Source organism: Malus sylvestris, chromosome 8 (assembly GCF_916048215.2).
Source record: "Malus sylvestris chromosome 8, drMalSylv7.2, whole genome shotgun sequence".
Taxonomy (NCBI): domain Eukaryota; kingdom Viridiplantae; phylum Streptophyta; class Magnoliopsida; order Rosales; family Rosaceae; genus Malus; species Malus sylvestris.
The window spans coordinates 3,961,383-3,977,781 of NC_062267.1; the positions used below are offsets into that span (position 1 = coordinate 3,961,383).

A 16,399-nucleotide genomic window follows, 5' to 3' on the forward strand; every position below is an offset into this window, starting at 1 on the left:
AATAAAATTAAGTAAAAAAGGGAACGAAATGATATTTTCTTTTATTTTCCCTGGAAATTACAGAGTCACAAAGCTGACACATGACATCGATCGAAGTTTGAATCCATCTCCGACCATACCTTTTTAGTCGATAAGAAACAGAGTACAAAACCAAACAAGCAGCGGAGAGTGCAGACCCGACGCATTGAGAATTGAGAGCGCAGACTCATACATATTAGTCGGATCAAATCGAAGAGGGGCGCTGCGACTCTGCTGCTGCAACTGCGTCTGAGAAGAAGACGACGACGGCGACGATGGAGAAGGGAAAGGGAGTGATGGGAGCAGGTCGGAGATGGGCCGTTGACTTGACTGACAACTCAACGTCCCCTTCTTCCCGCGACTTCCCCGACCCTCCTGGCTTCTCTCGCGCCTCCCTCGAACAGGTTTTTTACCCCCTTCTCTCTCTTACTTCTTCGTTCGATTTGGATTGGGAGCTTGGGGTTGGGTTTGTTCACAATTAATTGGATTTGGGGTTTTTGTTTTTCTGTAGGATGATTCGACTGTGAGTCGCCAGAAGAAGGATGCTGAATCTACTTGGAAAGCTCAGGCACTAATTCCCCTCCCTAAATTCGAATTTATTTAAGCAATTCGATTTAGGGTTTTTTAGACTTAGGATTTTTGACATTTTGATGGGCGAAAGATTGTTCCTTTACCTATTAACTTGATAGTAATCACTTGATCGCAAATAGGGCATGATTCAAGTTGCTGATGGATTACAATTTTAGCTGTTTTTCTGCTGAATTTTCTTGACCCGTGTTAATATCGATGAGAATGTGGTGAGATTTGATTATTTGGATTTATTTGATCTCATGGTGTCTTTGTGTTTGAGCAGAAAGCTTGGGAAGTTGCACAGGCCCCAGTCAAGAATTTGATGATGATGGGTTTCATGATGTGGATGGCTGGGAGCACGGTGCATTTGTTTAGCATTGGAATTACGTTTTCCGCTCTTTGGCAGCCCATAAGCGCCTTACAGGGTGTAGGGAAGGGTAAGATGACTGTAATACTGTTAGCCAATCTGTAACTCTATATGTGTGGAATAACAATTGAAAGCAATAAAGAACTTGAAATATTCTATACCTGTTTGTCTATGTCGCTGTATAATCGTATGAATGGTTTCCTATAACCATCAGTCATGGCATTTGGGCGGTCAACTTAGTGTTCATTTACTTGCACAAAATTTACCAAACCAATTTGTAAAAATGGTCTTGTTTGGCATGATTCATGCTGTCCAACGCATTTTTCCTATGACTTCTTCTCACCATGTTCACATTTACAAGCAAATTTTTTTCATGACATACTTTACATGTTTGTCTGTTAATTCATGCTTACACTCTATTTCCTTGTCGGTTGCATGATGCTTCCTTTTAATGTGGTTATGCAGTTTTTGAGCCCTACAAGGACGGCAAAGTAGATCTTATTGCCCCAAAGTTGCTCTTCATTGCCCTTAATCTGGGGGGTTTAGCACTGGGTGTTTGGAAGGTGAACTATATTTGTTCTCCTTTAATTGATTTATCCCTTACAGTTATCTTCAAAGAATCCAGTTTATTAAACTTTGATTGTTCTTGGCAGCTTAACACTTTGGGGTTGCTTCCTACACATGCATCTGATTGGGTTTCTTCCTTACCCCCTGCTCAGGTGAAAATCTTCCTTCTAAGGCGATTTAATTTCATTTGGCATGTGGCATTTTCTTAGATTACTTTGAAACATCACATTTGTTCTAGAAATGTCAGAATCGCTTTTTTGTCCCTAGCAGTCGGTATCATGGAACCATTGTTGACTTACACTGCTTCATCCAACTTTGTTTCTGATAATGGAGTTGATTTACAAAGTAGTTCCTTGTGGTGGAGAACTCTCCCTATGCTACTGAGTTAGTTAACATAGCACCTTGGTGGAGGTAGTTAAAGAGGATAGGGTTTAGGGTACCGGAAAAGTCCGAATAGAAGTTTACTCGTGCAAAGTGGAGGTAGTTAAAGAGGGTAGTTGGATCTATTAAGCAAGCGATGAGGTATAATTAACAAAGAATTGTACTGGAAAAGTTCAAATGGGAGTTTACAAGGAAATTCAGTCTTCCAATGGGAAGATTGCTCTTCCATTCTTACTCTGTACGCACGAACCCGTGACCCATTTACAACCATATCATATGAAACACTATAGTACACTTCAGATTACAGTTAGATGCAAAAATCTGTTTATTGCACATTACATACATGTCGACGTGGTAATTGTTATTTTCTTTTCAATCGGTAATTAACTCGTGCACTTCATTTGTCTGTAAGGTCATTAGTGTTATGGATATCATTCTTAGCGGCTTTTCCTAGCTGGTTTCTCTACCTTAAAGCTCTTTATAACTTATTTTTTTCCTCCAAATTTCAGGAGGTTGAGTATTCGGGTGGTGGCATTCTTCGTTATTGACATCAACGTTCAGTTTGAATGGCGGTCAATCTCAAGACAAGGATGAACGGCAACTTGCAGAAGCAGGATGAGAATTTGTTGCTGTTTACTGGCCGATGGCGCATGGCTTAAGCATGGATAATGTGATTTTTCCGACTTCTGAATGATATTACTAAGTTTTGTTGGCGATAGAAACTCAGTTTGTAGTACCTGTTTAAGTGACTCGATGAATTACCATACAATCTATAATTTTAACACTTTCATTGTGCTAGCAGTTTACATGGTGATCTAAATGATCACTGCTACCGCTACTGAGTACTGAGGTGGCATAAAACAAAAAAGTGAGTCAATGAATTTTTTATTTTTTTTAAAAACATTTTCACATTAACCCCCTATTTCGAATAGTAAATATTGTTCTTAGTCATATACTGATTTTTCCCTTCATCGGTGACATAGCATACAAGTTCATATATGTTGTTTTAAAAAAAATACAAATGAATGAGCGGAGACAAATATATAAAATATTCAAAAGACAAGAAGATGCAGAGAAGCTGAGTAAAAAACACAACTGTGCTGCCATATTTGTCAACAAAGCACGACAGTTGGATTAGGGTTTCCAACGGGTTTCACAGAGACAGATTCAGAGTTGAAGAAAATGGAGAGGGACTAGTGATTTATCTTCATTTGAGAGAGAGGGAGAGAGAGAGAGCGCGCGCGCGCGCTGATTTATCTTCATCTGTGCTTCTGAAATATGATTTTAATCACTCGAACCGTACGAACCGTTCTGAGCAGCCGAACCGGGTCAAAGGGCGGGACGAACCGGACGAACCGGACGAACAGGAAGGTCTGACGACCGACCGGATCGGATCGGACCGGACGAACCGGGTCGGACCGACGAACCGGGTCGGACCGACGAACCGGGTCCGACCGGTCGAACCGGGTCCGACCGGTCGAACCGGGTCCGACCGGTCGAACCGGGTCGGACCGAAATGAACCGTCAACCGCCGGTCGGCTGAGCCGTTAAGTTCCGGTGAACCGGTCCGAGCGGCCGAAAAGTCTCGCCGGTTTCTGGAGAAAAACGCCGGCAAATTCAAGGAATTTTGAATTTTGCAGCTTCGATTTAACTCCAATTTCAACCAAAGCTCACAGCCAATGCACTAAACTTGTACCGGAGATGTCAAACAACATATTTGGGCTACTATGGACGGCTGGATAGTCGGGATCCGGCTCCGATATCGGCGGAAATCGGGGAAAACCCCTGTTCGAATCTGCGTTGAATCAACACCAAAACACGTGATTATTACATGAATATAGTCCTGATTAACGAGGTAGAGTCACTGGTGAGGGTTAGAGGTCTTACCGACGCTTCAAGCGGGGAGAAACTCGCCAGAAAATCGCGATCATGTCGGAGGCGTCCGGGACTTGGCTTCGAGTTTTCCAAAAAAAATGGAATCTTTGAACTCATGGCGAGGTGGAGATGGTGATAGCGGCGGTTGATTGTCTTAACTCGCCATGAAACGGCAGGGTTTGCTCCTTTTTTTTTCTGGGTTTATCGACAACGCAAGGGAGAGAGAGCGAGAGTGATTTTTCTGGAGAGAGGAAGAAAAGCACACAGAGAGAGAACGGAAATCCTTGTGGGTCCCAGCGACCCCACCAAGCCAGATTGAATTCTCCATAAATTATGAACTTGCAAAAATAACCGTGCAATTCACTTTCAATATCCACCCTTCATTTTTTGGATGTTGTGTATGTTTAGATGCCATGGATGTGAATAAATAATCAAATATTATGGTTGTGTGAAATTGGATTCATGAATCATAGCCTGTGTGCTTGAATGATTTTTGGATTTTAGGCTGCGAATATATGCAAATTTGTGCAGTTTACTGTATTGTGTTCATCGAAATCTCTATTTCTGGTGTTGTATGGATTATCTGCGTTTTTCCTATATTGGCATTTGGTAGTGAGGGAGGACTTATGACCGCTAAGATTTCATTGATGCTGTATAGGGATAAAAATATTTAAAAATACTTACAAAAGTACAAAATTATCGTAGTATAGCATCTCAAGCAAGATGGTTTTCACAATGATTGATTGAATAATTTGTATTTAAACTAATTCTTAATTAACTATTTAAAACAAAGTTTCGAAAATATTGATTTTATGACCTAGAATATTAAAAACGAATATTAAATTAAAACAATTAAAGAAACCAATTTAAAAGAGAACAATCTTAGAAAATAATGATAAAAAGACACTAGGGTTCCATCATCACTTTAACAATCTTATGTAGTTTTACCAATTACTTATGAATTACACATACAACTTTTAAGGTTAGGTCTTTCTTATGCATATTCTACTTGTGACATTCAAGTTAGAACGTATATCAAACATTCATTACGTCTGTGACATTCAGATCAAATATAAACATGCATGACTCATTACGCTTTGTGAAAACCCTTTGAAAAACCATGCAACCCCTAAGACGTGACATTTGTCCTAGGTGAACTTACAACTATCAATCACAAGAAACAATACTCAATCCTCCAGTGGCATTCCGACTGAATTGCTTTCGATTACTTATCTAAACATCCTAATGGTAGCTAAGTATTAAGATATTGAGCCAGTTTAAACACAATAATTAATAATTTAAAATATGCATGCATAATATCATAAGCAATTAAATAAAAACTACATATTCATGCTAAGGCTCAAGGCATCGTCCTAACAAACGGAAATTAGTTACGAACAATTATAGAACAAAAGGAATTTTATTGAAATAAAAAAATGATAGAAAACACCTTGAAATACAAAACGTCAAAGCCTAACTGAGTTCTCCAAATTGATGCGTTTTTCCCCTAATGGTTAAATATCCTTATTTATATTACTACAAAATAAAATCCTACCTAGAAAAATGTCTTCTAAAAGCTAGGAAACATAATAGAATAAGATAACTAGGAAATAAAATGTTTCCTATTTGAACTGAAATTCGGACTTTTCAAGAAATCAAACTTTTAACCATCAAATCAACTCCGATTTGGTCTCAAAATGTATCTTTTTAAATCTTGAGATGTCCCTAACAAATCCTTAGAAGGAATCTTCCTCAAAATATGTCATCTTGACCTTTAAAATACCCCAAATGTCCGGGAAAAGCTGCACGATGGGCATTCTTTTCATCGCCACAGTCAAACGGCTTGGTCGAAAAATCTAAAATTTTGATATAATCATCTTGAAAGACTCACGAACATCCTCTAATTAGAATCACTCCAAAATTCATCCGTTTGGTCACTTTTTTCTCCAGAGGAAGTCGAATGTCATATATTAAAAATACATAACAAAGTATCAAAATTCTACCAAAATAACCAATAAACTATAACTAAAAATAAGGTTAAATATATGGCATAATACGAACTCATCAAATATCTCAAGTTAATCATGTGCTACCATAATCATATGAGTGTGGAACAAAAAATAATCAAGAAAAATATGGAGGCGACACGTGGATTTTAGGGTGAAAATGACAAAATTACACTCGATGAATACTAGAACTCCTACGCGCGAGCAGTGAACAATCATGACTCAATCAAGGTCAAAAGTGCTCAAAATAGGTAATTATTCAAAACCTATTTCATCTATCCTCATCAAATCTTCTTCATAAGGTAACCCATAAATCATTCATTTGAAATTATATTAATTAGTTAATTAATTGATTTATTACTCAATTAATTTATTAATTAGCTAACAAATTATGAATCACACCCAAAAAAACCATCCAAGTGACCGGTCCCCATCCTCCCAAAGGGGCCGGCTATACCCCTATAAATACTACCTCATTTTCTCCCAAACTCAATTCCAACTCTTTTGGAAAATTCTCTAAATTCTCCAAACATTTTTCCCTCAAAATTCTAACTTTGGCATCGGAGATTCTTTGGCCAAAGTCCCCCCTCCATTCATCATGGGCGCGTGAGGCTTTTGGCCTTAACTTAAGATGTTATTTGTTTTGTAGGTGCAATTTTGTCCAAGAAGAATAATACGGAAATTTGCATCCACAATGAGTAAGTTAAACACATGACAAATTGGCTTGAGATACCACCACATTGGTGTATCGGGTGTAGGTAAGTTTTGTATGATGAGTGTTGGTTTCGATCTAGGTTAATTTATGTTGGTTTCGATTTCTAGGGTAACGATTTTGTTTCTGATTCATACCAAGTATGTTGCCGTAATTCAGCAGCAGCATAAGACTTATTTAGCTAACTCATTGAAAATGTGCACGATTAGAGCTTCAACATGTTGGCAACTACTGGTTTTGGCCATTCAACTTGCCATATCAGTCTATCTTTCTAGGTCATTTTCTTTCGGCCTTCCTCACCAACATCAGTTGAAAAGTATTCTGTTCATAGATTTTAGATGGAATGAAAATCTTACGCAACATCTGGCAACACACAAGTTCTTAGGGTGGAATTGGATCATCTATGCAGAATGCAGTGCTTAGTGCATTCAAGGGTAATTTTACAGAGTTTATGTTTATGATTGCAGTCACTCTACATGTGTTGCGAGGAATGTGCTCAAAATGCCCAGATCGTGGCAAAATCTTGGGCAACCGGGTGTATATTTCCTTGTGCCTATCTGTCGGCATGTGACACGTCACTTGAGGAGAGAAATGTTGGAAGATTAAACCAAATTTAAGTTACAAAGAAAGAGTCATAAATCAGGAAGATAGAAGTTCTAGAGTTGTGATGTTTGGAATTTCTAGAGTTAATTGTGATTTCTCTAGATGTTTCAATTATTAAAAAGCTTATAATTAGCTAAATAAATGATGATGATTGTAATGGCTTTAAAAGCCATGTAGTGTTGTGAGTTTGAGGTGTGAAAAGATAGCAAAAATCAGAAGAGTCTTTTCAAACCTTTCCCCTCTCCTACGTTTCTCTATCGCTCTTTCTCCTACAAATTGGCACCAGAGCCTTGTTGAAGTTTTGTCAATATGGCGAATGCAAATGCAAATGGTCACAACTTGGCTTCACTAATTCCTCGGTTTGGTGGAGATAATTACGACCACTGGAGCAATAATATGAAGGTGTTGTTGAAGGCTTTGGAGCTATGGAATATTGTTGAAGCAGACTATGAAGAGACGGATAACGAAGCTGCGCTAACTCAAGCACAAATGAATACTTTGAAGGAGAATCGAAAGAAGAACAACAAGACATTTTCCCACGTATATCAAACCATTGCGATACAAGTATATGAAAGAGTTGCGAAAGCTGAAAATGCAAAGCAAGCATGAGATATAATCGATAATGCCTACAAAATGCAATGCAGACGAACCTTCTGCAATCTTTAAGGAAAGAATTTGAAAAGTTGGAGATGAAAGAAGATGAGACAATCAAAGACTACTTTATCAGAGTTACCTCTGTTGTTAATCAAATGGCTTCAAATGGGGAGATTCTCGAAGATGCAAGAATTGTTGAGAAAATTCTCTGTAGCTTATCGGCGAAATTCGTTTATGTTGTGGCTGCCATCGAAGAGTCAAATGATATTTCAACTTTTTCTATGGAAGATGTACAAGGAAAATTGGAGGCATATGAGATCAAATTAATTTGAGTAATCTTCCCGCTACTCAACCTGATCAAGCACTCAAGCCTCAAGTTACAACTACGGGAGGCAATGGCAATCAAGCTTCAAAGCCTTAATCAAAGCTTCGGATGTGGAAGAGGTGAAAGAGGCGGATGAGGTAAAGGAAGAAATTTGAATGTCATAGGCACTAATTCTTATGGCAATGAACGAGGCTCATCAAACAATTCTAATAATGAAGGTGAAAGAAATTTCAATTCGTACCGAGGAAGAGGATGTGGCACTCCGGAATGCTACTATTGCAACAAATCTGGGCATAAGATCAGAGAATGTCGTTTCAAAAAGGCTAATGATGAAAAACAATATAGAGAAGGTTATATGCATCAAACCAATTATGGAGATGGTGATTATAAAGAAACTTTATTGCTCACATGTCATGGAGATCAAATGAATGATGTGTGGTATTTGGATAACGGAGCTAGCAAACATATAACAAGTAACAAAAACCTTTTTTCTACCCTCTATAAGTTCGATCGTGATCAAGTAAGAATCGGTGATGATAGAGCCTATAAAATTGAGGGAATTGGTGATGTGTCTTTCAAATCAAAATCTGGAACAATTGAGAAGGTTTCTAAAGTGTATTATGTTCCTAATTTGAAGAGTAATTTATTGAGTATGGGTCATCTGTTGAGGAATGGTTATGATATTTGCCTCCGTGGTGATTTTTGTGTTCTCAAAATGAAGGATAAATTTGTTGCCAAGGTTGGACTTGCTGCAAATAACTTGTTTCCTTTGAAGCTCTAGACAACAAAACTATCTTGTTTTGTGAGTGCTGAAAAAGAAGTATCTAAGTTATGGCATGACAGACATTGCCATTTAAATTATGGAAGTTTGAAGTTGCCGTCAAACAAAAAAATGGTACATGGGCTGCCTCAAATTGATCCGGTAGATGATGTTTGTGAAGATTGTCAATTTGGTAAGCAACATAGAAGTTCATTTCTTTTAGAGTCCTCCTGGCGAGCAAAGAAGCCGTTGGAGCTTATTCATTCTGACTTGTGTGGTCCAATGCCAGTAGCATCTTTTGGAGGTAATCTATATTTCATTACATTTATTGATGATTTCTCAAGAAAAGTTTGGGTCTACTTCCTCAAAGAAAAATATGAAGCATTTCAAGCTTTTAAAGATTTCAAGGCCGAAGTTGAAAAGTTTGTTAGCCTTCCAATCAAAAGTTTAAGGACAGATCATGGTGGAGAGTATCTCTCCAATGAATTTCAAAAATATTGCAAAGATCATGGAATAAAACACCAGTTGACTGCCCGATATATACCGCAACAAAATGATGTGAGCGAAAGAAAGAACGGGACAATCATGGAGATGGTGAGATGCATGCTCAAGAAGAAAAGATTGCAATAAGAATTTTGGACAGAAGCTGTTTCTTGTGATGCATATTTAATCAATAGATCACCAACAAAGAGTTTGAAGGATTGCACACCTCATGAAGCTCGGTATAGAGTGAAGCTGAGAGTGTATCATTTGAAGATTTTCGGCTGTGTTGCCTATTCCCATGTTCCAAAGGAGTTGAGAAACAAGCTCGACCATAAGGCCAAAAAGTGCATTTTCATTGGATATAGTGAAAGGAGTAAGGCCTACAATCTGTACAATTCGAAGACTAAAAAGTTCTTGATCAGCCGTGATGTCCACTTTAATGAAAATGCTTTCTTTGAAGAAGAAAATAGTACATCAAAATTGCCTATTATGCAAGAACAATATGATATTTATCAATCAGAAATTGCTACTTAATCTCCAAGAGCTACATCAAGTGATGACGACTCGCCTCCAAGAAAGTTAAGAAGTATACAAGATCTTTATGACTCATCAGCGCAAGTAGATTGGGAGGATACTACTATATTCTTTGCTTTCTCTGCTGGAGAGGATCCAATTTCATTTAATGAAGCATGTGAAGAGGAAAAAAATGGAAGCAAGCCATGGATGAAGAAATAAAGGCTATTGAGAAGAATATGACTTGGGAGCTCACAAATCTGCTAGCACACAAGAATCTTATTGGTGTTAAATGGGTATATAAGACAAAGAAAAATGCATATGGGTCTATTAACATGTACAAGGCGAGACTCGTTGCAAAGGGTTATAAGCAAAAGGAAGGTGAAGACTATACTGAAGTTTTTGCTCCTGTTTCCAGACTTGACACTATTTGACTGATCATCTTTCTTGTTGCACAAAACAATTGGGAAAATTTTCAAATGGATGTAAAGTCAGCGTTCTTGAATGGTGTCCTTCAAGAAGAAGTTTATTTGGGGTAGCCACATGGATATGCGAATAAATGAGAGGAAAATAAAGTTTACAAGCTTAAGAAGGCATTATATGGGCTCAAGCAATCACCACGTGCATGGTACAACCGTATTAATTCATATTTTGAGAAGCATGGTTTTCAGAAATGCCTGTATGAACATACTCTCTATGTCAAAAGCACCTCACAAGGAAGTTTCATGGTTGTAAGTCTTTATGTGGATGATCTTATCTTTACTGGAAATGATTTGGAGTTATTAAATGGTTTTAAGCTCTTTATGATGAAAGAATTTGAGATGACAAATTTGGGCAAGCTGCATTACTTTCTTGGTATTGAAGTTTCTCAATCTAAGAAAGGCATTTTCATTTCTCTAGAGAGTTATGCAAAAGAAGTTTTGAAGAAATTTAGGATGGAGAATGCAAACCCAGTAGTGACACCATGCATTACAGGCCTAAAGATAAGCAAATATGGTGAAGGGAGACTTATCGATTCCACCAAGTTTCGTAGTTTAGTGGTTAATTTGATGCACTTAACAGCCACAAGACCAGACATCATGTATGCAGTAAGTCTGGTGAGGAGGTTCATGGAAAAGCCACATTCAAATTATTGGGAAGCTGCAATAAGAATTCTACGATACATCAAAGGAACTATCGATTATGGCATTTTTTATGAAGCAAATGTTCCAGTGAAACTTATTGGCTATACTGACAATGATTTAGCTGGAAGTATTGATGATTGCAAAAGCACTTCAGGTTATGTCTTTAGTCTGGGAAGTGGCGTGATTTCATGGAGTTTGAGGAAGCAACCGATTGTTGCTCTCTCTACAACAGAAACAGAGTACATAGCTGCCTATCTTGCAAGATGTCACACAGTTTGGCTACTTGGCATTTTGGAGAGTCTGATGCATAAACAAAAGGGTCCAACCACTTTGTTTTGTGACAATAGCTCAACAGTTTCAGTCTCAAAATATCGTGTTCTACATTAGAGAACAAAGCACATCCGCATCCGCTTTCATATACTTAGGGAGCTTGTTAGTGAGGGAGTTATACAGTTAAAGTATTGCAAAACAGATGAACAGATGGCAGGCGTGTTCACAAAACCACTTGGTGGACAAGTGTTCAAGCGAGATGTTGCAAGACTAGGAATCAAAAGCAAATTTGGTTTAAGGGAGGCAATGTTTGAAGATTAAACCAAATTTAAGTTACAAAGAAAGAGTAATAAATCAGGAAGATCGAAGTTCTAGAGTTGTGATGTTTGGAATTTCTAGAGTTAATCATGATTTCTCTAGATGTTCAATTATTAAGAAGCTTATAATTAGCTAAATAAATGATGATGTATTGTAAATAAATGATGATGTCTATAAAAGCCATGTAGTGTTATGAGTTTGAGGTGTGAAAAGATATCAGAAATCAGAAGTGTCTTTTCAAGTTTAAAAAAAATGAGTTTTAACAAAAAAAAACCTTCGGTACTGTTCACATTAACGAAAAATCACATTTTTATACAAAAAAAGTCAAATCTAGTACTATTTATTTTACTCTTTATTTTGTCCTTATAATTAAAATTCAAAGTTTTCAAACCATTTTCATTAGTTTTTCTTTTAAAAAATGTTTCCCCTCTTCTACGTTTCTCTATCGCTCTTCCTCCTACAAGAAATAAGCTTAACAGATAATCTGGGTTCTCCTTCGCTCTTGATGCACCGAAAGTTTGATGTGCAAACGCGTGTTTCTTTAGCTTTGTCTGAAACAAGTCAATAGTCATCATTCATTGTACTTTGGCACACAACTGACTATAAGTTATAACCTTTCTTTTGTAAAGCTCCGACAGAGAGTTTTTCTTTAAGTAAAGTTCAAGTTCAATGAATTCTACTGCTCCCTTCCATAGAATGGGCCATCATAACATCCACTTCCATTCAAGCATGAAACATATTGGAATCGATTGATATTTCAATATCGATGACCACTTATGAAAATGATAAAAAATATGCTAAAAACCATTGACGGAAATGATAAAATGTGTTGAGCGTTAAAAAGCACGAGAAATCGACTAAAATAATAATTTTCCAATCTTAGTTGCTGAAATGATAAGATTTCGGTATGTCGTAAATATCTGATTATTATGTCGTTGATATGTGATTAATAAGTTGTTGATACTTAATTTTGATTTCTTATTCCAAAAATATTGAAGTTTAGAAACTTAAGAAAAAATTTGTTTGACAAACGATAACGTTAGTAGGTTAAATTGTTAGTTGTTATAAGTTCGAACTCGCACTATATTACATAAACATTGCTTGCTCCTACTACGATAAAGCGTCATTGCAAAATTATTATGATATTCTCATTCATTATTGTTTTTTGTCAATACGAAATTCCCATTCTAGTAAGACCTAGATCAGGCCAAAAACCGTACTTAAATGGTAACGGGACCCGATCACTTTCTGATCAAGTTTTAACGGTTTTGATCTCTCTTCATTATTTTTGGTGTTAAAATTTTTTGCCGTGCCCCCATAAGCTTTTAGCCTTTTAGTTAAATTTGTCAATTATTCTATTAAATTAAAATTATTTTCGTCTGTCTGTTTTGTACAATATTAACTTTAGATGTGTAAGTGTCTAGTATTTTTCGAGGTTTCCAAGTATTTTCTTGTGAACATGTACTTTTTTCCGTGTGATGTTTGCACGAATTCATAACTTCAAGAGCTCAAAATCAAATTGAAAATTAAGAGGACAAAGTGAAACTTGGTCGAAAATATAAGGAGCATTCCTAAAGTCCTTCCTATATCATTTTAACATTTTTTTTAATTATTATCTTTTTCAAATTTTAAGTTTGATTAAGCTACATGAGCAACCTAAATTGATATTAAAATCGCCGGATTTGAATCGTAATACTGAACGACTACATTCTAAATTAAATTCATACTATACAGTATACAGTAATAGACTCCATGAGTCGGTCTACAAAGTCATATATAACCAAAAAGCATCTTCTTCATCCTTCGTCTGCCTTCAAGTCATCCCCCAAACGGAGCGCAGAAAAGTCCTTGCCTCTGTCTCTCTCTCTCTCTCATCTAATCCAAATTCCTTCTCCATCTCTTCACTGCAATATTGGATCTGCTTTCCCAAGTTTAATTTATGATTGGGTTTATTAATCTATTAATTTTACCATTTTTTTTCTTAATAAAGTTTTAATCTTTCTGCGATTTCTAACAAATTCGACCTTCCCTTTCCCAAAGTCTCCATCAAAACATGTCGACAAGGAAGCCATCATACGCAAACCCAAAACCCTGCAACCACCTCTCAGCTTACAAGCTCAAACATGGCTCCAGCGGCTACAAATCCCTCCAAAAATCCCTCAAATCTGCCCCCAACGGAAGAACAAGCGTTCGGATTCAGGAAACTAAGGTACCCAGATGCAGTGTCTGTAATGGGTTCGAAGGTAGACTCTATATTTGCTTGATTTGCTCTTCGGTTTCGTGTTCGAATCACGCAGTTCTGCATACCCAGTTGGAAATCGGCCACGATTTGGCCGTCGATGTCCAAAGGGCCGAGCTTTTTTGCTGTGCGTGCTCCGATCAGGTCTACGATCCTGATTTCGATAAGTGCGTGATGGCTAAGCACATGCTGGACTTGCAGTGCAGCACAAATAGTGCGGATAGTATTGGGGAGAGACTGTGTGAGAGGAAGAGGCTGGGGGGTTCGGGTGTCGAATTATCGGAGTTTAAAAAGCCCGAATTATCGGGTTTGGTGAGGGATCACAGGGCGAAATCGTGTTATCCGTTGGGTTTGAGGGGGTTGAATAATTTGGGGAGTACTTGTTTTATGAACTCTGTGTTGCAAGCGCTGCTACATGCGCCTCCATTGAGGAATTACTTCTTGAGTGATCGGCATAGCCGCAGAACATGCCGGAAAAGGACGGCAAACCGGCTGTGTTTGCCTTGTGAGCTTCACGGTGTTTATTCGGCTGTGTATTCCGGCGATTGGACTCCTTATAGCCCGGCTCAATTGCTTTACAGGTCTGCATTGCTCTGTGTGTGTGATCTTTGGTTACAGCATATCTTGCCGAGTTTATAATGCTTAAGCTTTTGGTTTGTGGATTGATTTATATTTGATAAACACTGTTTCGGGATAGTCGCTTTTTGTCTTTGTGTCTGTAATCTGTTGCTTCTAAAGATCCTTTGATAAGTTCAACAAGTATCATAGTGCTATGTTAGCCAGTGTAGATGAAGTTTAATAACCCATAATGACTTTCCTGCAAAAGCATAATGTTTATGTCTAATTAGAATTCGCATGGATTTGCTGGAAATGACGGCACCATTTTTGCAATGCGGGATCAAATTCCTTATGTGTGATTTGTCACTAGATTCGTTGTTAGTTCTTCTATGCTGGAGCTTGCTTTTGGACTGATTAAAATTTTCTCTACTTTCAAGTTGGTGGCAGCATTCGGAGAATCTGGCAAGTTACGAGCAGCAGGACGCTCATGAGTTCTTCATTTCAGTGTTAGATGGGATCCATGAGAAAGAAACCAAAGCAAGGAACCATACTAAAGGTAATCATAGGTTGTCAGATGAGTTTTAGATTGTACATTTTAGAAGTAATGGATGTATGTGGAATTGTTTGTTTTTGCGGTGGTCAATAGTTCTCTTTTACTTATGAAGTTATCCTTTGTTTAACAGATAGTGGAGACTGCCAGTGTATTGCGCATAGGGTATTCTCAGGACTGTTGAGGTCGGATGTCACTTGTATGACTTGTGGATTCACCTCGACAACTTATGACCCGTGTTTGGACATATCACTCAACTTAGACACAAGCCGCTGTTCTTGGTCAGATGCATCTAACAAGCCTGCCAAAGCGAATGGCAGCAGCTGTTCATCCACTCTTTTGGGTTGTTTAGACTTGTTTACAAAACCAGAAAAGTTGGGGTCAGACCAGAAACTGTACTGTCAGAACTGTCAAGAACTCCGAGACTCTTCAAAGCAAATGTCCATCAGAAAGCTTCCAATGGTGTTGTGTTTGCATATAAAACGGTTTGAGCATTCCCTGGTCAGAAAGATGATGAGGAAAATCGACAGCTATTTGCATTTTCCCTTCTCGCTAGACATGACTCCCTATCTGTCTTCTTCGATCGTCAGAAACAGATTTGGAAATAGAATCTTTGCTTTCGAGGGGGATGAATCTGAGATGTCTACCGAGTTTGAGATTTTTGCAGTAGTTACTCATTCCGGGACACTAGATTCCGGCCATTATGTGACGTATTTACGCATACAAGACCAGTGGTACAAATGTGACAATGCTTGGATTAATGAGGTCGACGAGGGGATTGTAAGAGCTTCACAGTGTTATATGATGTTCTACATGCACAAGACGCTGTACCATAAAGCAAACGTAGATTTGCGTCACTTGCCGGTTTCCACACAGAAGGAGGCATTTCAGAGGATGGCTGGTTGCTGCTAGAGGAAATGTTTCGAATGACTATGGTGTCTACAGTTCTCCGAACAAGAAATGGGCTTTCGATATGCGTTCGAGGCAGGTTATGAACCGATTGAGACGGAGACTGCCTCTGCCGAAGCAACCTCTTCAAGAATCAGATCCCTTTGGCCCAAGGAGATCACATCGGAAAGGCATCATCAAATTGCAGATCTCTGAAGATGATCATGATTGGAAGCAGAGATACATAAATGTATGCAAACTCCATATCTACTGCTGGTGATATGTTACTGGGTATTTTATGAGGGGATTTTGGGAAAACTGATGGGACTAATTTGAAAAAACTTGTTCATGTTGGGGTTTATTTTACAAGATTTCTTGCTCAGCATTCTTTTGACTGCAAGGTCAGTCATGTACATAACTAAACTGATATTTGGAACTAATATTTATCTTTTGGGGTTCCACTAATTATTGCTCTTCCACTTTCTAAATGTTAATAGGATTTGTTAGGATATAAGCAGTCTTCATTAAACCACATTTTGTTTTATGTGCAGAAGGGGTGGATAAACTTTTTTATGTATTTCGAACACGGTCACATGGTTTTATCATTCGCAGTTGTAATATGAGCGACTAGAGAGCTGATAGGTCCCACTGGTATATAAGTAAAAATAAAAGAATATA

General features: G+C 37.9%; 2 protein-coding genes and 1 long non-coding RNA gene across 3 annotated transcripts; 2 read left to right on the plus strand and 1 right to left on the minus strand.

Annotated features, from left to right (window-relative positions):
* The first annotated feature begins 54 nt into the window (after positions 1–54).
* Positions 55–2,693, plus strand: LOC126632256 (uncharacterized). The gene is made up of 6 exons (XM_050302575.1): positions 55–422; positions 530–586; positions 872–1,025; positions 1,421–1,518; positions 1,609–1,674; positions 2,413–2,693. Exons 1-6 carry the CDS (start codon positions 294–296, stop codon positions 2,449–2,451), a joined length of 543 nt encoding a protein of 180 aa, XP_050158532.1. The 5' UTR covers positions 55–293; the 3' UTR covers positions 2,452–2,693.
* Positions 2,694–2,859: 166 nt separating this feature from the next.
* LOC126632257 (uncharacterized) lies at positions 2,860–4,185 on the minus strand. Its single transcript, XR_007626643.1, has 2 exons — positions 3,791–4,185; positions 2,860–3,698 (listed from the first exon to the last, which is right to left on the minus strand). It is a non-coding gene; the product is annotated as an uncharacterized LOC126632257 (long non-coding RNA).
* Positions 4,186–13,271: 9,086 nt separating this feature from the next.
* LOC126632938 (ubiquitin C-terminal hydrolase 22-like) lies at positions 13,272–16,186 on the plus strand. Its single transcript, XM_050303476.1, has 3 exons — positions 13,272–14,306; positions 14,721–14,839; positions 14,967–16,186. Exons 1-3 carry the CDS (start codon positions 13,540–13,542, stop codon positions 15,743–15,745), a joined length of 1,665 nt encoding a protein of 554 aa, XP_050159433.1. The 5' UTR covers positions 13,272–13,539; the 3' UTR covers positions 15,746–16,186.
* Positions 16,187–16,399: the final 213 nt, after the last annotated feature.